Source organism: Silene latifolia, chromosome 7 (assembly GCF_048544455.1).
Source record: "Silene latifolia isolate original U9 population chromosome 7, ASM4854445v1, whole genome shotgun sequence".
Classification (NCBI taxonomy): domain Eukaryota; kingdom Viridiplantae; phylum Streptophyta; class Magnoliopsida; order Caryophyllales; family Caryophyllaceae; genus Silene; species Silene latifolia.
In genome coordinates, this window is record NC_133532.1 from 58,867,649 (window position 1) to 58,892,376 (window position 24,728).

The 24,728-nt window shown below is 38.0% G+C and overlaps 1 protein-coding gene across 1 annotated transcript; it reads right to left on the minus strand.

The window, feature by feature from the left end:
• Window positions 1-9,905: 9,905 nt before the first annotated feature.
• On the minus strand, window positions 9,906-22,883 carry LOC141592203 (carbon catabolite repressor protein 4 homolog 4). The gene is made up of 10 exons (XM_074412802.1): window positions 22,683-22,883; window positions 21,111-21,208; window positions 20,855-20,895; window positions 18,100-18,149; window positions 16,288-16,357; window positions 16,034-16,155; window positions 12,343-12,443; window positions 11,133-11,274; window positions 10,846-10,993; window positions 9,906-10,382 (listed from the first exon to the last, which is right to left on the minus strand). The coding sequence occupies exons 1-10, from the start codon at window positions 22,733-22,735 to the stop codon at window positions 10,074-10,076; spliced, it is 1,134 nt and encodes a 377-aa protein (XP_074268903.1). The 5' UTR covers window positions 22,736-22,883; the 3' UTR covers window positions 9,906-10,073.
• Between the last annotated feature and the right edge of the window lie 1,845 nt (window positions 22,884-24,728).

Genomic DNA, 24,728 nt, shown 5'->3' on the forward strand with positions numbered 1-24,728 from the left:
ATTAAATAGAGTTGAAATAAAAATTAAATTGTAAAGAGATTAGTTGAATTGAATTGAACTGAATGAAACTAAATTGAACTGAATTGAATAGCGCTGAGTAGAAATGAAACGAGTTAAAATTAAGTTAGAAAGAACGTGACCTCGGTAAGTGGATTATATGTAACACCCCCTCATACCAAGGTACCTTACCAGGACTACCCAAACATGAAAGGCTGTTACTATCTCGGTTGCCCGAGGTTGGTATATATCAAAAGCGTCCGTCCTAAACACATTTATTAGAAATACTATAAAGTATTAATGTTTACAACAATCCAAATCCAAACAAAAACCAATAAAGTGAATTCAACTGAGGACAACTACAAAATCATAGCTAAGACTCGTGACTGTGATACTAGAACTGGTGATGACGATTTCCCCATGACCGCCCAAGCTCACCAAATGCAATACCTGTCAAGTCTGCTCACCATCCCCGAATGGATCACCGCATGTTTTACAAAACAACAACAACGGGGTCAGTACCATTCACTCAATGTAAGACGAACAAACAATATAACGGACTGATCATCCTCCATAGTAACCGACTACACACCGAAGTGTGTAGCCCTGCCAGATTACCCATCGCAACAGGTAATCCACTCCGCCAGTGGGTGACTGCAGCCCATCCCCACCAAGTCCAGCTCATCAACGAGCGACTAACAATCCCTGTCCTTTAATGTGCACATCCCCTCCCGTGACGGGTTCCACGGAGGGCGAACTAGGGTGTGAAGCCACTCCCGCAAGTGACCCCACCACAATCACACACACAGCATCACAGCTGTCACAACACCACAACCGTCACAACACAACCACATTGCCACCGTCATCACAACACCCATACTCCGATGATCAACAGATAACAACAATTACAACACAAGCACAGTCTTAAATCAATTAACAGTAACTGAGTAGGGAAACCCTACCTTTTCCGCAATCCGCTTACTCTGCAATCAACCATACAAATGCATAACAATTACCACATCGTCACCTACAACAACAATCATATAATTCTAATCACTAACTGCAAAACCCCATTTCACCCAAATCACAAATTAGGGCAAAACCCTAAAAGACCAATTAATGAAACTTACGAAATTAGAGGCTTACCGACACAATCGACACAAGGAAAGATGAACTAGACTCACGGACGATCCACACCATAGGGAGAGATTTGGAGAAGATTAGAGCGTCGTTGAGTGATATGTTGTGGAACAGTGTAATTAGAAACTGATTTACGTTTTAATATAACCCTAATCATCTCCAAATCAAACCGCTGAAATATTACTCGCCAGACCGGATACTCGGTCGAGTAAAGTTATACTCGGCCGAGTATCCTCTACTCGGTCGAGTATTCACTATACTCGGTCGAGTATTTCTCGGCAGAACCCAAACAGACTACACTCTTGACACTACTCGGCCGAGTAGGCTCTACTCGGTCGAGTACTTAGCTTATAAAAATCCGTAGTATTACAATCTTCCCCCCTTAAAAAGAACTTCGTCCCCGAAGTTCCAACCCAACCTATAAAACATGAACACCTAACATTAACTCCACCAACCACGCTTACTAGTTAACATATCCTCACGATATTGACTCCATAATATTATCGAATAACCACAATATAATGTTGCCAACCTTGTCTCACTTCCATAACACTCACTAGCAACTCAATACCAAGACAATCTACAAAACAAGATCAACCATCGAAACGGAATGTTACATTCTACCACCCTTAAAAGGAACTTCGTCCTCGAAGTTTACTCACACTCATAACATCATCATCCAACTGTCAACACTATTGAAATATTCTCCCATTCCTAAACATCGAACTACTACAAGCACGGTCATGACCTTTAATTAAATCAATCAAAACAAATATCCGTCCTTTATGCTACACCAACACTCTACTTCCAATTATACTACCATATGCACAACCATCTAAATCTCTTTTATCGCATCCTACTCCTCTTAAGATAAATGTTACGTCCTCGTAACTCACTAATACTAAATTCTAGCTATATCGTCTCATTATCCTCATCACCACCGCATGTCAAAAATAACCACCTATAATCTAAACACTCGTCACGTATATATCCAAGGCTCTCTTACTTAAACATCTCTCATACCTCAACTCATTCGGCACACCACCTAACCTATACCATAAAACTCGTAGCAAAATCACCATACTAACTCTCCATTATTACTGCAAAACAACATACCTCTCTATGTAAAGCACCTATCTCCCAAAAGCATAACTCACGATCCACACTCGTTACGTACACTCACACTAGATCCTCAAGTTCTTTCCTTCATTACCGCAAAACTCATACATAACTTAACATGACACTAATTCCCCAACACCCTACACTCAATGTCTCAACAAAGGATTATGAACCACCTGCATCTTTCAGGTCATTACCACACATGTTTTACGAATCACTTGCCATTACCATGTCTACTAAAGCATTATCTAGAACAAGATCAAAATTATCAGAATAACCTCTCACAACCGTGTCCATCAACGTAAATATCACTATACCATGACAACAACGAAAACATATACAACTCTATTTCATATCATACTCTACCCTCATTCCCAAACTTAACCTGGTAAAGAAAACATCAATAAACAAGACAACTCGTCTATCTCGCACAAATCCGAAACTCAGGGAGCAACATCAAACAAAACAACAATCTATGTATAACTGGTATGTACTGTCGAACTCAAATCATAATCATCCCGCCTACTCCACCACAACCGGTGACGGCATCGCAACACCGCCACAAAAAGCCGCACCGCAGTGCGAAAATGCCCGCATCACAACATGAAGTACCATGCCCGGATCACCACTCGAGGCACAACAACCACATCGATAAACATCACAATCACATATAATTCCCATAAACACTGACTCAGTATGACATTTCGAACAAGAAAACTTATTCAAAACCGTTTTACTAGATTATAACACAACATATTATACGGAATAAACTGACAAGAATCTCATGAACATCATCCTTACCATTTCACGGAATAACATGTATCATCAATACACATACAATTTTAACTATCCATGCCAGATCAATCAAATTATTACCTTTTGAACCTCATTCCATTAGTATACCGTACCCAACATAAATTACAAAACATTCGTATAACAACTTTATAATTATCACACCATACCACTTCTTGTGAGGTCAGAACCTCACACAAACATTTACACATATCATAGACCCGTAATCACATCCAATTAGTCAATCATGATCACGTAAGTTACCCCCTGATAAAGGTTACCTCTCGCTTGAGTTTAACTCGTATGCCTCTCGTAACACATTCTCCCATTCGCATATCCATCACCCCATGCCAAATGTAACCATACCATTAATACTCAACTACTAACAACCGCCTCATATAACCACATCTTATGCTCTCTCACAACTATACATATCAACCTGGTCTCTATAAAATCAACCTCTTTAGAATTGCTACCTTTCTAATATACCATCGCCCTTAATCACTAGTCACAAACGATAACACTACCATTGTCCGGACATCAACCTCTTACACTCATCTCTAAACATCACGATTTCTTTCCTAACTTTGGTTAATGAAGCAAATATGGTAGGCCGACATTTTGTGTTAAAACAGCCAGCTTTCTCATGAGAAATGAAGAGCACAATTGCAAGATTCCATGGACAAAGTGACATCATATGGTCCCCTTTTTGTACAAGCAAAAGGCCAAAGCAATTGAAGAAGCAAAAACAACAAAATGGGCAGCATTTTGTCACGCCTAAACAGGCTGCCCAACTTGTTTATTTGGACCCATTTGTTGTGCTTTTGTGTGTAAAATATCTACTTGTACTTTTGTCCATTTATGCTTTCAATTGTAGCCTTTAGATTTACTTTTAGATGGATGGTTTGGATGTAATTTGAGTCTCTATTTAAAGAGCACCTATCCCTTGTAATAATTTCAGATTTGAAGTTTAAGAGAAATGAGAATATGAGGTTTTTGAAAACCCTTTCATTAGTTCATTGCTTTGTGCTTGAACAACCTCCATTACTTAGTGTTTAGAGATGAACTCTTTTCATTTGCTTAGTGCTTTGGAAGAGTATTATCCTAGGCTTAAACATGCTTTGTGATCTTGTTTAAGTCATATCTTTCATTTTATGTTTCAAATAAAACCTCCCAAAAACAGCCCCTTAAAACCGAGAGCAAATCAAATTCGAAAACTGCCCTTTTGCATTACATTTGGCACGGTTTTTTTTATGTTGTTTTGGGTCATTTGTGACGGTCTTAAACAATGTTGTTTTTGTTGCTATTTTCGTTGGTAATTTGCAACCTGTTTTGATCTTATTTCGGACCACCTAGAGGGCTCCCTTTCGTTTTAGAGCAGTTAACATCCCTAAGAACGAACATCAAATCCATCAACAAAATTACCTCAACGTTCTTCCCAATACTATTCTTAGTTGTACTATTACCCGACTCACCACCAAGATTTCATATCGTGCAAATTCTCTACCCAACTTTTACTTTACTTAATTCCTCGAAACTCCTGACTAATCATGTTGTTTTGAAACTCCTATATAACCATTAACTCAAACCTCATGCTAGTATCATACATCTCGACGATTCCTTACTTTATATCACATAACTCCGGTGAACATTTTCTTAGTTTTACTCCCCTCATTCTTTTCTTTTTACACTCGACAAAAGCAATTAACCACTCAACTCCTTATTACTTCTTACCTAACTCTTTAATGCTCCGGTTACCTTCTCATTGCTCCAAAACTCACATCTCATTATTTCATATCGATATCATCTAACTCTTTCTTACCATAAATATTCTCTTATTATGCTATCACTCACCCTTGTCACCAATCCATCCATAGAATCAACGTTTATTTGTTCAACAATTGCATCTCCCTTTTTACATCTCTAGAAATCAAAATTCATTTTATACCGTTAATTGCCCAAGGAAATCACACGTTAGTTTCACCTCTTAATAACACCAATTCCCAAACTCGACCACTATCTACCCATCGCGGCATAACTCGATCTCACTATACACCATTTGTTTTCATTCCTCTATAATGGCCTTTTCCCACATATATCCTTAACCAACACAATCCTAACCGTCTCCCTCCATAAATCCTTACACATACCACTATATCACTATTCATATCCCTCATCTCAATCTTTTCTTTCTCACGTTTCTTTACACCCACATCACCCTTGCTCATATATACTTACTTTTATATTACTCAATACACGATATATCATTCACCATATCCCACAAAACATGCTCTTTGCCTCAATTAGCTCACATTCTTCCTTTTTCTTTTTCCTCTATCCTTCACAACCACATTAACACATGTCTTCCTTACCCAACACATGTCCCTCATAAGCCGTCATTCTCCATGTCATAACTTCCGGTAACTTACGTATCAAGACCGTCTCACATATAAAAGAATGCGTTAAGACTCAAAACATACATGTGTATATACCCTACGACTCAAAACAATGTAAAAACATAGCCACCGGCTCAAAACAAAAGTAAGAACATAGCCACCGACTCAAAGTGGCCGCCCAACGAGGTACTCGGTCGAGTACATAACATATTAGGTCGAGTACAAGGTACTCGGTCGAGTAACTATATTACTCGGTCGAGTTTTCGACTCCAGAAGCAAACTCAATTGTCGCAGAAGGATTACTCGGTCGAGTATTGGGAATACTCGGCCGAGTAGACCTTACTCGGTCGAGTATGAGACTACTCGGCCGAGTTCACGACTCCGGCACGCTAAACAAAAGATTATCACGGAGAGATTACTCGGCCGAATATGGAATACTCGGTCGAGTATAAAAGATACTCGGCCGAGTAGGGACTACTCGGTCGAGTATCGGCGCAGTTCTCAGCACCGTCCAGTTTTCGTAAAACAGTCATATCTCACTCGTTACTTGGTCATTCTGGGCGTGTGACCTATCGTTAGAATCGTAAGTGGACAAGCTATCACCTCAACTTGGAATCACAGCAATATCATTTCTAGAACTCGACTTATGACAGTTTTAAGACAACCCTTCCAAAAATCGGTTTGTATACAAATCAAAATTCCTTAACAAAACAACTTAAACATGCATAAAACAAATAATAACGACCCAATACTTCTAAAAACCAGTACAGAGGTAAACTTTTATCATACCCACATGAAAATTAAACACGACATTCATATGCATAGGCGCATGACCTTAACCACATGCTACTACCAACAACCAAACATTAACATTATCATGATTATGTACTCATGTACCACTACTCTTTTGAAAGCCACATAATAAACACTTAACATGCCAACATACTTCATACCAAATCCGTTTCAACAAGTTTCACCATGTCTTACACATATTTCCACACATCTCACTTCCTTCCCCATGATTCAACCATTCAAGTTCCACATACCACACACACGCATCGAAAAGACTCACAACAAATTCCCCCTGGTGACCGGCTTGAGATTGTGAGGGCCATAGTGCGACTTCGGGACGTCTCCCAAGTCTTTGCGGTAGCTCCAAACAACTCTCCCCGGGTTCATTTTATTTAGACTCCCTAAGTTCATTGGGTTCATAAGTTTTAGGTGGCAGAATCTTCGGCTCTGATACCACTTTGTAACACCCCCTCATACCAAGGTACCTTACCAGGACTACCCAAACATGAAAGGCTGTTACTATCTCGGTTGCCCGAGGTTGGTATATATCAAAAGCGTCCGTCCTAAACACATTTATTAGAAATACTATAAAGTATTAATGTTTACAACAATCCAAATCCAAACAAAAACCAATAAAGTGAATTCAACTGAGGACAACTACAAAATCATAGCTAAGACTCGTGACTGTGATACTAGAACTGGTGATGACGACTTCCCCATGACCGCCCAAGCTCACCAAATGCAATACCTGTCAAGTCTGCTCACCATCCCCGAATGGATCACCGCAGGTTTTACAAAACAACAACAACGGGGTCAGTACCATTCACTCAATGTAAGACGAACAAACAATATAACGGACTGATCATCCTCCATAGTGACCGACTACACACCGAAGTGTGTAGCCCCGCGATTACCCATCGCAATGTAATCCACTCCGCCATGGGTGACCGCACTCATCCCCACCAAGTCCACTCATCAACGAGCGACTAACAATCCCCTGTCCCTTAATGTGCACATCCCCTCCCGTGACGGGTTCCACGGAGGGCGAACTAGGGTGTGAAGCCACTCCCGCAAGTGACCCCACCACAATCACACACACAGCATCACAAACACACAACACCACAACCGTCACAACACAACCACATTGCCACCGTCATCACAACACCCATACTCCGATGATCAACAGATAACAACAATTACAACACAAGCACAGTCTTAAATCAATTAACAGTAACTGAGTAGGGAAACCCTACCTTTTCCGCAATCCGCTTACTCTGCAATCAACCATACAAATGCATAACAATTACCACATCGTCACCTACAACAACAATCATATAATTCTAATCACTAACTGCAAAACCCCATTTCCCCCAAAATCACAAATTAGGGCAAAACCCTAAAAGACCAATTAATGAAACTTACGAAATTAGAGGCTTACCGACACAATCGACACAAGGAAAGATGAACTAGACTCACGGACGATCCACACCATAGGGAGAGATTTGGAGAAGATTAGAGCGTCGTTGAGTGATATGTTGTGGAACAGTGTAATTAGAAACTGATTTACGTTTTAATATAACCCTAATCATCTCCAAATCAAACCGCTGAAATATTACTCGCCAGACCGGATACTCGGTCGAGTAAAGTTATACTCGGTCGAGTATTCACTATACTCGGCCGAGTATTTCTCGGCAGAACCCAAACAGACTACACTCTTGACACTACTCGGCCGAGTAGGCTCTACTCGGTCGAGTACTTAGCTTATAAAAATCCGTAGTATTACATTATATATGTCAACCTAGGTAGCACGGACACTCCTCCTAACTAGTCGTCCCGTGTTCGACACTCGTACACCCGACACTCGTCGGACACATGCCTAATCATGTTATAGTTTACACGAGAATAAATTCTCAAAAGAGATTGATTAGAAGACTGGTTTGGATGCGAAATTAGAATTAGTTATAGTTAAGGTCGAATTTTACCTTCAGTTACCTAAATTTAGTATCAAATACATTAAATTAGAATCAAATACCTTACAAAAATAAAATCATACGTTATTTATAATCATAAAATATGTTTTTTTATTAAATTTAAATAGCGTGTCCCGCGTCCTAAATTTCATGGGATGCCGTATCACATCTGTGTCGTGTCCGTGTCCGTTTTGGTGCTACCTAGATGTCAACTTGCCACTTGTCACTTCACATGTCAACTTATTAAGTTGTGTAAGCTTTACCAAATATACAAATAATTTACAATTGACTAATACACCTAAATTTGAAATAGATAACAATTGACTATGACGAAGGGATTATATAACATGTAGTTAGCCCTGACAAGCGGGTCAATCGAATGGGATCAATTTCAGGACTATATACTTCGGATCGGGTCGGGCCGGGTCATTTTAGGTTCGGCTTTTTTTGGGGTCAACTATTATCAATTTTTTTACGATAATAAATCAGTTTGAAAGAATAAACATTCGAGTTGGATCAATTCGGGTTCAAGTCAAGTTCGGGTGCCGGGTGGGTCAATTGATTATATATTCATATGTATATATTTTCTAGATTTTCACTTCAAATTAAAATATTTTTGTTTTTTGGGTAGGTAACAGATTTAAAAACATTAAAGTAGGGCTCTGTTTGGCACGACATTTCAGGTAGCTTATTTGACCAAAATTTCAGCTACCTGATTTTTCTGCAAGTGTTTGGCAAGTAGCTTATTTGGTCAAATAAGCTACCTGAAATGAAATGCTACCTAGAGTAGCATTTGAGATTTCAGGTACCTGAAATAACCTATTTTCCATTTATTACTCTTTGAATTTATAATATTAAATAATTATCATATCCTTTACGTCATTTTATCAAGAATCAACTACCTTTCCAGCTAGTTTGCCAAACATTTTTTTATAATCAGTTACCTTATTAGCTCCTAATTTTCGCCATTTTTCAGTGTTTCAAATTTAATTTTTCGGGTTTTAGGTAGCTTTTCGGTTTTTGATTAGCTTTTTCAAATTAGTTTTGCCAAACAGAGCCTAGATAAGAGTATCTCAAACTGATTTTTACGACCCAAAATATGTTTAAAACATAACTATACACTACTGAATGATTTTTTTTTTATAAAAAAAATTAAGGTAATTGTAAATTGCTGCTAGGGACAAACAAAACGTCTTGCTTGTGACGCTAATCCCCTTCATTAGTGAAAGACCTCTCACAAAAAAAAGGAGAGGGGACAAGGTGGGGACCTTCCATGTGGTTCCCTCTCACCTCTCATGGGTCGTTTTGAGAGGAAAGCGAAACATCCGTCATGAGTTTCGCGACGGATATCACCCGTCTTCAATGAGATTTGTTGAGGGACAAAATGGTACAAAATACATCATGTTAATTTATTATATATTCTTCACGGAAATGAATCAACTTATATAACGATTTAGATATATTATTAAACGTGGTCTATTTGTTATAATGGAAGATAATTAAAACTAAAATCTGGACTCTGGGTCCTTGGATCAACTTTATTGTATAGGACCGTATAGAGAATCGTACGCATGAAGCGCATACACGTCTTACTTTCGGCGGATGTCATGAGAACATGTTTTAGGTGATCTCTATTCTGACCTGTGATCACATGGAACTAAGGAAGGTACGTTGTTAATTCTAAGTGATGAGAAAACTATTCAACTCAAGATTAATCATGCATTCATTATTAAATTTGTAGGAATATTTCTTTCTCCCCTTAATATTGGAATAACTACACCAATCGCCAATGAGTTATTACTTGGTGTCAACAACAAAAAAAAAAAAAAAAAAAACTAGGGAAAGGGTAACACAGTAAAATGCGCTGCTACTTTTCAATGACTTCAAATTCTGCACCAATGGGCAGATGGTCACTGGGATGCTGATAATTTGGCAATCCGCCTTCAACAGAGGGAGAGTCTGAATCCGGGAGTTCAAGGAACCGAACTGGTTTTATGGATCCTGAAGGTGTAAAGAAAATGTAATCCAGGGTACCCGTAAAACCTGGAGTGCAATTGGTGAAGGGTGGTTCTCCTCTGGAGCATCCATAAAAACTGCTCAACGGAATGGGCAACTTATCTGGGCATTCTACTGTATGTTGTCCTCCAGAACTACCCGAGATTAAGTAGTTATATACCTGGCGAACAAAAATAGATCACCTAAGTAGTAGTAAGAAATGCCACAAGCCTATCATCATGTCAAGCACAGTAAGCATGGTATTAATTCTAGGGTCCGGCATCATGTTGCAGGTCACTATATGAGGAGTGTGATTCATTTGAATGGAATAAACAATAATAAGAAGAACGAGAAAGGATGGATTAGAGATACTAAGAAAAGCTTAAAAAAAAAAACATTGCCCCAGTGCCTCAATGGCTCCCGCAAATTGCGGGTTAGGGGGTCGGATATACGCAATGTTGCCCTTATGTTAGCAACATAAAGAGACTGTTTCCAAACGACCCAAGATGAAAATTGCGTCGAAAACTATATCGAATATTTGGTTCCATAGAAAAATGGAAACAAAAGCTTTTAGAAAAAAAAATTAAAAAAACAGCACATACCAAAAAAAAAAAACCAAGAGTATGTATATATATAGCACGTACCTCAGATCCCGGTGTTGAATTGAAGTCGCCAGTAACTATAACTGAAGGTGTACACTCAAATCTTTCCGAAACCAGAATTCTGAACTGATCTAAACGGGACAAAAGATATTTAACTTGTGCCAGCTTAACGTCAGCCCATTCAGGATCCCTGGACCAGAAAACAAAACTACATGGATAAAATGACACTCGAGCATTTCCTTTTTGTAAGAAGAATATAATGCCAGTAAAAGTCAACAAACTAAGTGGTGAAACTATCTTCAGAATGCAGAAGATATTTCAATTCCTACCAATAAATATGTGTATTTGCAATAATAAGAAGATGCCGAGAAGCATCTGCCAGCCGGAATGCAGACATTATTCCGACACAATCACGTTTGAGTCTCACACGAGGGTCATTGGGGTCTCCACGATCTTCTTTAGTACATTCATCTACAAAAAGTAAAACCATTTCTCGTCAAAGAAGCTAAAAAGGCATAAAAAATAAGAAGATAAAAAAACTAGAGAACCGCAACTTATAAAACAAAGGAGCCAGAATTCCTGATAAAGAAGAGAAACACCATCACTAAAAGACATAACTCAATCAACAACAACATTACCCTAGCGCCTCAATGGCTCTCGCAAATTGTGGGGTAGGGGGGGTCGGATGTATGAAGCCTTAACCTTGTGTTAGCAACACAAAGAGGTTGTTTTCGAATGACTCGAGATGCAAATTGTGTCAATAACTGCATTGAAAGACCGCTATTTCACAAAAGAAAGAAGCGGAATCACTTTAGTGAGCCAATTTGATTTATTCTATCATAAACCAGAACCAAAGAGTAACGAGTCTTTGGCTCCACTATGGGTACAAAAGAAATAATTCAATCATGTATAATTATTTTTGAAACATCAGTAGCATGCTTATCAGTTTTATTAAGGCAAGTTGATTCCTAAAAATCAAATTTATTTACAATCAGAAAGATGGGAAACAAAGACAAGAAACTTCATAAAGCAATCTTCCATAGAAAAAAAAAAATAGATCAATGCAAAACTCCCAGGACTAAGCCTTAGTCTTTATCTAAGATCTTTTGATGCTCTCCATAAATGATAAACTACTCCATATGATTTAAGCAAAATGCAAGGATAACTTCCAAGTTTCCAAGTTAAACAATAAAAGTGAGATAATGAACAAGCATTATTATTAGTTGATACAATAAAATTCCACATTTCAGAAAATGTTGATACTAATAGGAATATTTATAATAGTTGGGCCTCAACCATCACCTTAAGGTTTTGGTTGAGATGGTTCATCTATCATGGTATCAGAGCGGTACGGGGGAGCCGGTGCACAACTAACCACTCTTCAAGCCCAATGGGCATTTGAGTGAGGGAGCATAATACGAATACTTATAATAGTTGGGCCTCAACCATCACCTTAAGGTTTTGGTTGAGATGGTTCACCTATCAGATACTCCAGCAACAAGTATTTCTAAATAAGTCAAATATTGGTTCAGTACAGACCATGAGTTTGTTTCTCAGATTTGTCACTTGAATCATCATCTTCTACAATAGATTTCACAAGATCGTTATATTCAATGTTCTCCTGTAAGACCAATTCTGCACTGAAACAACCTCAAAACATTACGGTAGAACAAGAAATAGGACATAGTGCAAAAGATACTATTAGAAATTGGTAAACCGGGAAAATAAGATTTTAAATAACGAATAAATAGAGAGTAATAATTTACTAACAAGTGGCAAGACTCACAACCATTCACAAATGGCAAAACATTGTAGCGTTAAACATTCATTATCATGAATTCATGATAAAGGATATCAATAATAATCTGTAATCCTAATCTTCATGAGTTACAATCATAATCATAACATTTTCCAACTAAGCAGCAAACATTGTCCTGTGTGGGATCTTAGTTTTTTAAGCCTGTCTGCGTAAGGTACTGGGGATCATAGAATTCTAGTAATGGGCTAATGGGAGTGCGCATAAATGCATAATACCACCCGCATTACCACTTCCCCACCCAGTCACACCACCACCACTCTCTTAGAGTCACTCACCGGTCACCCTTACAACACCTTGCCTCTCCGGCACTCCGCCTACCACCGCGCCTCTCCAGCCATATCCTTCACCACCCAACACCTCTCCAGCCACGTCCCTCACCTCCGTGCCTATCCGGATATACCCTTCACCACCTCGATTTTTCAGCCACCGACTCGCTCCACCACATGCCACTCCTCTCACCTCCTCGCTTTTCAATGACTTGTGCAGCCACCAGCATTTCCAATACTGCCTCCAACCTCTTCGTCAGCCCCTACAATCACCAGAATAGCTGTTGCTGGGAGGTTTCGTTGGTTATGAGAAAGGCTAGTAGGCCATGGCTGGTGGTGTACTCGATGATGGCCGATTAAAGTGGCAGTGTTCGGCCGTAGGGAAGGTGGTGTTGATCAGTGGTAAATAATGGTGGGTGGTTCAATGATCCTGGGGATGTCTTGGTGGTGAAGGTGGGATGAGTATGCTAGTGAGAGTGGTTGTTTTGGGAATGTTAGAGAAGGGTTGGGTATACAACAAAGGGTATTTCGGTAATCTACTTATTGTTTTGGCTGGAAATCATTTATGGTACCAATTTTAGAACACAAGTTGTTATGGTGACAGTAAGTTTTTAAAAAGATTTTTTAAAGTAGTAGGCATCAAAAACTGAATTTTAGAAGGGAGTTTTTAAACAACTTAGCTTTAATGTTATTATGAGTGACACTTAATATTTATTTAAGAGTTAGTATGTTGAACACATATATTAGCAAAGATAAGAGAACTAATGGGTCATATGTCCAACTGTCCAAGTACCTAAAAATAATTGCCATGGAAAAATAAATTATGATAAAAAGCATCCTAACAAGCTATGTTACTCCGACACTTCACTTAACTGTCCGTGTCGCGTGTCAGACACGTGTCGGTGTGCGACACGACACGACACTTCGACACTTCAATTTAGACCACAAAACAGGAAAATTCACCCCAAATAGCCATGTCCGACACGCCGACACCGCCAACACGTGTCGGACACCGACACATGTCAGCGTGTCTGAGTAACACAGCTAACAAGCTTAATTTGCAAGGAAATGGGCCGGAACATCAACTTCTAATAAGCTTAATATCAAATGTGATTTGCAATTCTGCCAGCCAATTGGTAATCAAGAAAAATAAAAAAATAAAACAGAACAAAACGAGGTAGTTGCCAGAGTCGAACACAACAACCAGAGGAAAGAAGATGGTTGCCTAAACCACTACACCAATGCATACTAGTTGATACTACAGACTCTTAGGCAATCCTAACTGCATTTATTACTTCAGCCAGGCAGGTGAACCCCTGCACCCCCAATGACGTCTCCCCCTTCTCTGCTCCTGAAACCCATTCTCCTCCCTCAAAAAGTACAGCCACACCCTCCTCACTGACACAGCAGCGGTTTTCAAGGGTGGGAGAGGGAGTTTCGTGGTTGAGGGAGGGATTTTCAAAGGCGGGGGGGACTTTTTTGGGCTGGGAAGAGGGCTACCGAGAGTGGAGGCATTGTCTGGGGTGTGGGAGACGTTTTTGGTTATGGGGAGAGAGATTACAGTGGTTGTGGTGGTCTAAGTGGTGGGGTAGTGGACGACGCGGTGGGTAAGGGCCTAAGGGGTGCCTTTGTGGCGGTTGGGCTGGTGGTAGAGTGTGGATACTTTGTCCTATTTGCATATCCCATCTCGTGTCCCACTATTTCTCCTTCTAACACATCACCTTAATCATAGAAACAAATTGTGTAATTTACATTAAGTAGATGAGGTCTCAAAACGTAAAGGTAATGGGACATGAAAAATGGTATAGGATATCCACTCTCTTTCTAGTGGGCAAGGACGAGGATGTGTTTGGATGAAGCAGCAGAAGGTATAGGGAAAGATAGGTAAGTTTAAATGCTAATTGTAATGTCTAGAACACACTTGATCTCCTAAAAATCTGATCCAAAAGCAAACGCACACTGGGAGTATTACTGACACGATCCTCTTTTGAAACAGAAGAAGGTATAGTTGCACAAATCTGTTATGCTCGGACTCTTCACCTGACCCTGAGGATCCGGTGGACAGGATCCGGATATGGATCCTTGACGGATCCTTCTATGAGAAATCGGTGTGAGAGTGTTTTGTTTTTAACCTCTGTTTTGTCCAGCGACTCCATATCAAGAGTGATCTTGACATGAATTTAATGCTGTAATAAAGTCTTCATTCATGTTAAAACATGAAAAAACGACTTTTCCTTTCTTTTCTTTGACTTTTTTAACTAATAATCAATTTATTTTCAAAAAAATAAAACATTAGCCGAGTCCAAATTCAAATTAGGATCCTCGTATCCGAGTCCTTGTTTTTGAGATTTCAAGGATCGGACCCTCGGATCCGTGTCCGTGTCGGATCCTCATATCCGAGTCCGAGCATCACATGCACAAATGTTATTTTCAAGAAACAAGTTTGTTGGTAAAAACAATGTATGGATGTGCCTCGTGGGCATGAGGCGCACACCTTCATCTTACACCTTACACTCGTCGCCATGAGACTTTGCTGCCTTACGCTTTCTTAAACTAGGGGATTAAAAACTATGGTTATCAAAATTAATTGACCAAAAAAACTAAGCAAATTAAAAACAAACGATGAGTTTCTTGCGTCATGACCAAGAGTCAACTATTAGGAACTAAACTGCCAATTTTATTTTATTTTATTTGGTCTAAAGGGAGCTAGAAGGGCGATTTTGATGCTGATGGGAATTGAAACCAGGTCACGAGCACCACCTCTCATGACTTTACCAACTAAGCTAGTGGACATCTGGCAATTGTGTGAAAAAAATGTAATGCGTGCATAGGTTGACCAATATCTCATCATTTACATTTTACACTTTATGTAGCACCTCTTTCAATTACTGCGAAGATTGCAAAGCTATTATTCATGAATCACTGTCTTATATGACAAGGGTGCTTGCTCCATAAAGTTTTCTCTGAGAGTACTTGCATCATATGAAAATTATACCTAGTTCCATTTCAAATAGTTGGCTGTAAGCATCAACATTAACTCAATGTGCCAAAGCCTACAGAGGTTGGATGCAAAAGGGAATGCTGTCCAAAACCCTTTTGACAAAATACAGAGTGAGACCAATATGAAGACTACCGAAAAGTTTACCTGCTCGGCTTATAAAAAATTCCGCAACCGTCACGCTTCTGACCGTTCCTTTGGATATAGATGCTTGAGTATCCGTGTCTTTCAATATTTCCTCTATAAAAGTCATCATACTCATCTAGCTCCTGATAAAACCACAACAATTGTATTTTTAACACATGGCATAGACACACTCACATGATAGTTGACAACAATGTGGACCAACACTAGATCTAAAAGGTGCTTAAGCTCTATGCTCTAAGAAGATATCAAATGACCTGTAAACAAAGAAAGTCAGCTCCGAGATTTTCCAAAACAGTTAAAACTGCTTGAGAACGAGCTTTCCATCTGCAAACAAACAAGATTGATATAAAACAGAGAACAGCAAAGTTCGAGCAGTAAAAGTAAAGCATGTAGTTAGAGATGTTTGCCCACCCAATGCCCAATTGCTTCAATTAATGGTTCACAGAAGAAAGATGCTTATGTACTTTCTGACTGTAATGCAAGAGCGTTTCATCAGCTACGAGATACATGAGAATCATAACCATATCCAACTATCCCATCTACGTATCTTGGGTTAAAAGCATTGTGCAAGTACAAATTTGGTACACTTCAAAAAAAAGTTCAAATTTGGTCTGTTTCAATTACTTCTACAGAATTGATTATACTTGCATTATGTTGTCCTAATGGTTAAAGTTCCAGATCAACGAGACTCTACTCTAACCAACCAAAAAAATTACCCATCAATCAAGGATAATGCCAGATAATGTTACAGAAGAGTTTGTTTGATAGTAAAACAGTGACCAGAGAGACCATTGAAGGAGCCAAGATCAACTCCAGGTGGTTTGGTTCACCCATTCTACGTATAAGGTATGGGTTTGAAATGAGCTAAACCCATACCTTGTGTATATTTGCAAAAACATTAGTTTTCATACCCACACCTCAAACCCGTGAGGTATGGGTTTCTCATACCCAAGGGGGGAGGTGGGCATGAGAGTGATACCTTGTGTATCAAAACAAAGAAGAGAACTAAAAAAATATTGTGAAAAAATCCATATTTTTTCTCACAAAAATAGAAATATCCATAAATTTTTTTTTAAAGATTTTTTTCCCGTGAAATATACAAACAATGATTTTTTTTTTTTGACATATTTAATACACTTAAGACTAAAACCACTATGATATTAAGAAAAAAGAAGTTTAAAATATATTAAGAAAAACTATATAAAAGTTTCAAGTAAATCATACATGAAAATTTAAAGGAGAAAAATCACCCTAGTTTTTTCCTGATTACATACAACAAGATTGGATTCCTCATCCTAGTACAAAATCAATAAAATAGACATACAACAAGATTGGATTCCTTATTCCATAATTGAACCAAACACAAGGTATCATGAATAGAGTTCCAGGCCCAAATCACCCTAGTTTTTTCCTGATTTCATACCGATACTTTTATGCGAACCAAACACACCCAGTAAGGTTAAAACAAAGCTCAACTACAACAGTGATAGGGATGGAAAAAGAATTACGAGAAATATAGAATGAGAAAATTATTAGCTATTATTTGACATTCGTGGTGGGTGAACTAGTTACATCAGCTGTTTAACCAACAGGATGTTAAATAGAAGCAAAGACGTAAGAGCAATCATTGTATTGTAGATTGGTTTAATACTTGGTCTCGAAGTCCGTCATAATAGCATAACTTGTGCTTGTGTCATATATACAAAAGATGCTTGCTTAAACAGAGTCACTTCTATCATCTAACCAGCTAAGCAGTGGCAAAAATGAACCTAAAAAGGTAGAATCATGAGCTCAAATTTGACTCTAAATATAGATGAAATAATGGCAATAATTAAAGCATATAATTGAGTAATAGACTAAGTTTGGCCTAATTTAGTTTATAAGTTTTGAAGCGGCAACCCCATATACATGATCGTGTTCCATGAAACTCCTAATAATACACTAATATAGAGATGAGGGAAAAAAATCTAATCAAGATAGATTACCATTTGAAGATCAAGACCACCATATCTAGGAATATAAACAAATGTCAAACAAACAACCCATCAGGCATATGAAAACCTTACCTAAGGCAAGGTTTTGGTGAGTGTGGAAAAAGGGAACTCTTCACATATACCTATAAATAGAATACAAAACAGGTCATGACGAGGGTTGGATAAGAAGACAGAAAAAGGAAACTGGATGCAATATTGCACTTTTGGTCACTCATAAAACTTAAATGCCTCACAAATCAAATACATTTCTGGTGTCGGCTTGGAATAATAATAAATGCTTTTAGAAGCACAGATTTACGCAAGCAACGAACAGTTCAAGGCATAGTTCAAATTATTCGGATTCATTAAATCAAGGAAATTCCACAATCTGCCTATACTCATTAGGCCAAAAAACATAAAATTTACGGCATTCTCAATTTGAAGTGTAGTCATGATTGAACTCTAGAAGGGAAAAACAAAAGTTAATGTCATATAAGCATCATAAAAAAGGTGAAGGCCTAATAAAAACATGGATAGAGGTGATTGAAACTATGAATTTATTTGGTATTAAAAAATATATGGCATTAGAGAGAACAAAGTGGATGCAAAGAATTCATGTGAATGAGGAGGCTTGACTTCTTAACTGTTTTTACCTTATTATTTGTTGATCTTAATTTTATTTTGTTTATTTTTCAAACCTCGATATATATTATAGTATCTAGCCCCATGTTTTGTAACAATTTTTCTCTCTTCAATCTTCATTTTTCTTTCATTATAAAAATTTTCAAACCTAGATATTGATTTTTTTAATCATCTCTCCCAATGTTTTGTAATACTTTCCTCTGATCATTTTTCTTCTCACTACTTTTTTCGATTTTAAATTTTTTTTAACTCTCTTTCAAATGGTTTCTTACCTTTTTTATGCCATTTTAAATTATCTATTTTAATTTATATATCTGACTTTTTATTGTGTTTTTTCTCTTTCTTTTCTATTTTCTTTTCATTTTGATAGTTTCAAATGACAATCCATCTTAGAGGACCATAAGAACTTAGATTTGTTGTTGTAAACATCAAGGAAAGTATAGAAGTACTAATTCAGGATTATATTGATATGATAAAGGGACAATTGAGATTTGTTCACATAGTTCCTCTTTCACTATCTCCCCTCCTTAAGGTAAGTGGTTCAAAAAGAACTAAATAATTGACTTGATGAAAACGGACGAATACAAGTCACCATGACACGCAGACGATCAGTGACCAAAGGTAATATAAGAGAGTTCATAAACAAAGATGTAATGCTTCACTGTGATGCTCGGACTCGGATATGAGGATCCGACACGGACACGGATCCGAGGGTCCGATCCTTGAAATCTCAAAAACAAGGACTCGGATACGAGGATCCTAATTTGAATTTGGACTCGGCTAATGTTTTATTTTTTTGAAAATAAATTGATTATTAGTCAAAAAAGTCAAAGAAAAGAAAGGAAAAGTCGTTTTTTCATGTTTAACATGAATGAAGACTTTATTACAGCATATTAAATTCATGTCAAGATCACTCTTGATATGAAGTCGCTGTACAAAACAGAGGTTAAAAACAAAACACTCTCACACCGATTTCTCATAGAAGGATCCGTCAAGGATCCATATCCGGATCCTGTCCACCGGATCCTCGGGGTCAGGTGAAGAGTCCGAGCATCACAGATGCTTCATGGACGGAAGAAGAGAGCTGATACAAGTTGTAATACCGCATACAAAGAGTTTAAATAAAAGGTATCACCAGGGTGCAAAAGATTAGTGATAAATAGTAAAATGAAAGAAGAACAACGATGTTAAGCTTATTAAATTATATATGGAAGAAGGAAGCTACTGCAAGAATACAACCTGCAGTTGTTATAACAACAATAAAAAGCCTCTATCACAAATCACTTGGATACGAAAAATTTGAACCCTATGGACCGGTTGCTTGTATGAGGTAAAACAAACACAAAGGCATAATGGAAAAGACAAACATAATGGAGGCAAGTAAGAAGAAAGGGTGTCAAGCTATCAAATGTGAAAAAGGGGGAAATGAGAGTGAACTCAAGAAAGTGAATAAGAACCATGGCATCAAATTTTGGTTTCATCAGTCATCATGGCCTAACTAATGTCAGTCGTAACATAAATGCCACCAAAATATAAATGACTATGATATTATATTTAGTCACGTTTGTTATTAAATATATTTCATAAAATTATATTTTCAACAAGTAATAGATAAATGCAAAGAAAAAAACTATGGTCAAAATGTCGTCTTGGAAACCACATAAAAGTAAATAGGACCATTGTGAGGAGGAGGGAGTACTAATAAGAAATTAGCTCATTACAATCATGAGTTATTGGGTTAGGAGTTAGGACATCAGATAGTGATATAAGATCTCATAGTATGAACATATGTTACATGTCATCTAGGTAGCACCAAAACGGACACGTGATACGGCATCCCATGAAATTTAGGACACGGGACACGCTATTTAAATTTAATAAAAAAACATATTTTATGGTTATAAATAACGTATGATTTTATTTTTGTAATGTATTTGATTCTAAATTTAATGTATTTAATACTAAATTTAGGTAATTGAAGGTAAAATTCGAGCTTAACTATAACTAATTCTCATTTCTCACCCAAACCAATCTTCTAATCAATCTCTTTTGACAATTTATTCCTCGTCTAAACTATAACATTTTTAGGCGTGTGTCCGACGAGTGTCGAGTGTCCGGGTGTCGGACACGGTACGGCTAGTTAGGAGGAGTGTCCGTGCTACCTAGCATGTCATGTATTTCTATTTGTTGCTAATATGAATCATACCTGCGCCAAAATATTATATGAGACAACACTGAATTTGTATCCTGCAATAAGAAGGGGCATGCATGGTAATTAAAGTATGACTTAGCAAGAGTAGAATCAGACACTTATGAACCAGGATAGGGAGTTGAGATGTAAGATTAAAAATGAGCCAATAAAAGCTAGGTCCAAGTTAGGTGGGGCACCACAGAAATGAGTTACATTACTACATAACAGTTGAGAACTAATAAGAAAATAGTTGGACGAGACATAATCTTACCTTCAGAGCTACTGATTGAAGTAATTTCACTTTGCTCAACAGGTACAAATGCGGGACATATAGGTGGTGCTTGTGTCGACATTGTGGCAAGAGACATTCTGACACAATCAGTAATAGAAACCATTAGTTCTAGAGACAAAGAAAGCTGGGTCATTGGGTCAGTGTCAAATATAGTAACATGTATAATCAAAATAAAAATATCCCGTCAGTATAGAAAAACCAACAATTCCCCTAGTCGATACGAGCCTATTAGGTAGTCACAAACTCTCACAACATATTATCATACATACAACATATTACGAAGTACGAACTATAGACCAAACTTACTCTATTTACATTTTTAATTCATTACCTGTAAATGGCAAACTCAATTCCTTATATTTTCAAACTGCTGCTTAAGTATTGTCCTACAAGGCTTGATATCCAATAATCATAAAATCGCCATCACAAATAACAGAACGTCCTAAATGGCCTCTGCCTGGATAAGGTGGGAGAACGGGAATTCAGATGCACCCATCTTACTTCTATCGCAACACGACATTTTTTCTTACTAGGCCAAGATAAGAAATGCAACAACTAAATGGTGTCTCACAGTAAATAAGAAGCATGAACACTTCAGCAAAACTATTTTTTTACTCCTGTATACAACAATGGTCATAACCATGGTATTAAATCTAAGCCGAGACAATGTATCACGACTAATTATAAGGTAATGAAGGTTACCACACCCGAATTTTAAGGAGGTATTAGCCCCTATTGATGACACAATTACAAAGATCATGCTGCGATAACCAATTCCGAGATCAAACCTCAAGTTGACATCTAATACCATGACAATAGCTGTTTGGTGCAACTTAACATGACATTGAGCGATAGTAATTTTACAAATAGAAGAGCAGCTACAAATATGTGTTTCTGAATACTAGAGCTAACCAATGGATACCTATAGCAAAGAAAATCCAATGTAAAGTCGAAAACCCGAAGTTCTGGACATATCTATGTACAGCCAGTGCCATATTGCCATTTGTGGCGAAATCGAACGTTGTAGCTCCTCACCTCGCCTAACCAACCATAATACTACTCCCTCCGTCCGGTCAATTGTTGTCCTTTAGTTTTGGCACAAAGACCAAGGAAAGAGAAGGGAACCAATTATAAGATGACAAGTGGACCAAATTGAGTGTGAAGTATCAAATTGATCATCAAATGCAATCCTAAAATAGAAAGGATAACAATTGACTGAGACATTCAAAATGGATAGGACAACAAATGACCGGGACAAAGGGAGTATTTACTATTCCCACTACAGCCTTAATCTCCAAAGGTGCAAGGTGACTCTGAATACAGCCGCCGTCCGTATTAGTGCTTAGAAAACAGTGTCACTAAACTGAGTAACTAACAAGAAGAAGCAACGAAATTCGCAATACGCACAAGAAAAACAATCAAATAATCCTGCAATTGAAAGGGTAAGTAAACGTTAAAGTAGCAAGTAGAAGGATATCATCAACATTCAACGTTAAAGAAGAAATAAGCATAAATTCATATGGAAAAAGGAAGAGAGAGGAGGAGGCGAACCTTCGAGAGACGGTAATGGAGAAACGAGGAAGCAATGGCAATGTCCTCAACATGAGATTGCGAGACAGTGACAGTTTCAGTATCAGAGGTACTATCAATGGCGGCTAAGGATTTGTTAAACGTAAGGGAACGAGGGAGTGAGGTACAATTAGGATGGGCGGATGGCTAATGATTCGAGTGTTCGACTAGCATAGTTCCGGTAGCCGGTAGGATGGCAATGGGTCCAAGACCCGATACAAATCAGCTGAATGGACCTTAATGAGGCGGGTTTGGGTCTTATTTTCAGCCTAGCTGCTAAAGATCGTCGACAAATTACTAAATATCGTCGACAATTTTAATGAACTTCCAAAATTGCCCCTCCCTCACACTCCCCCTTATATTTTCCTTTTTATTCAAAAACTACCTTTCACACTCCAAATTTTGAAAAAAAAAAACCCGACTCAAATAACAACAAAAAAACGTATCGACCGCATCAATTCCGTCACGAATTCAAACATTCAACAAGGTATGTGATTGTTATTAATATTTTTTTTAGTATTTTCTTAGATTGTAAATTTGTGACGGAATTAGGATAGATGCCTTTATTGTAGACGGAATTAGGATAGATGCTTTGATTTGAATCGGAATAAGTCGTTTTATGTCAAAATCATGCGGAAAATTCGGAAAAAAAAAATCAAAAAAAAAATAAGACGAAATCTGGGCTAGGACGAAGAACATTTTCGTCCCGTTAAAGCCCGCAAAAAATGTTCTTCGTCCATTATGGGTGTTGGACGAAAAACATTTTCGTCTGGGCCTGGACCTGGACGAAAATGTTCTTCGTCCAAGCCCAAAATCTGGTTTTTTTTTTTTTTTGTTTTTGTTTTTGAGTTTCTCGTTTCCTTTTTTTTTTTTTTAAACTTATTTTTCCGTCTTGTTTTGTTATCGTTATAAACTAATAAATTATTAATAATAAACCTCGTCCGTGCCGAACTCGTTGTAAAATTATTTATTTTATTTTTTAAATTTTTAAAAACTTATTTTTCCGTCTTTTTTGTTAGTGTTAAAAACTAATAAATTATTAATAATAATTCTCGTCCGTGGCGAAGTCTTTGTAAATTTATTTTTTTTCCGTCTCGTTTTGTTTACGTAAAATATTAATTATTAATTATTACTAATAAACCCCGTTCGGGGTTATTTTGTTTTTTGTTTTTTAATTTTTTAATTTACTTAAACTTATATTTATAAATTCTTTGTTTTATTAATTTAAGTAATCAATGCGTTTTTATTATTTTTTGAATAGATGGCCGGTGGAGGAAATGACCGTCACGTTCGAGCTCGAAAGGGGCTCCAGTTTGAGTCTGAGGTTGGAGATGGTAGTACCGAGTCGTAGAATGAGGAGCGGTTGGAGGAGGAGCTGGTTCGGTCTGGTGATGTGATAGGTGAGGAGGAGGCGGGTGATGAGCGAGTGCGTAGGGTGCCACGTAGACGGAATGAGGAGGGGCGTTTTCAGCGGATGTCGGATGGTAGTTCTAGTAGTGTGGTGGCTCCGAAGAAGAAGAAGTCGGGTAAGGATGTCTCTTGGTTGATCGATCATCGTGTTCCGGGTGGACCGATGTTTCCCCACGTGATTCCTAGCTTTGGGGGCCACATTGCCAACACCTTATGGCCGACTCCTAATGAGGTCGGTCGACCAGTTTTGACGGGTTACCACCGGTTTGGTAAGACGAGGTTGTTGAGTTGTTGGGAACTACCTCCGGCCGTTCAGACTATTTATTACGGTAGTGGTCTTTCTCACCTATTAGATTCCATGGCTGAGCATTTTAACATGCCCCTTATTTCTGCTTTCGTTGAGAGATGGCAACCCGACACCAACAGCTTTCACATGCCTTTTGGGGAGATGTCCATACTCCTTCACGATGTTGCGCAGATCTTAGGTGTTCGGGTTGATGGTAACTGTTGTAAGGTGGAGAATAATGACGGGAAGTTGGCGGATCCCCTTATGTTTGTTTGTGGCTTCTTTGGGATTTCATCAGACAAGTTGAGGTTGCCGTTAAACCCTAGTAAGAA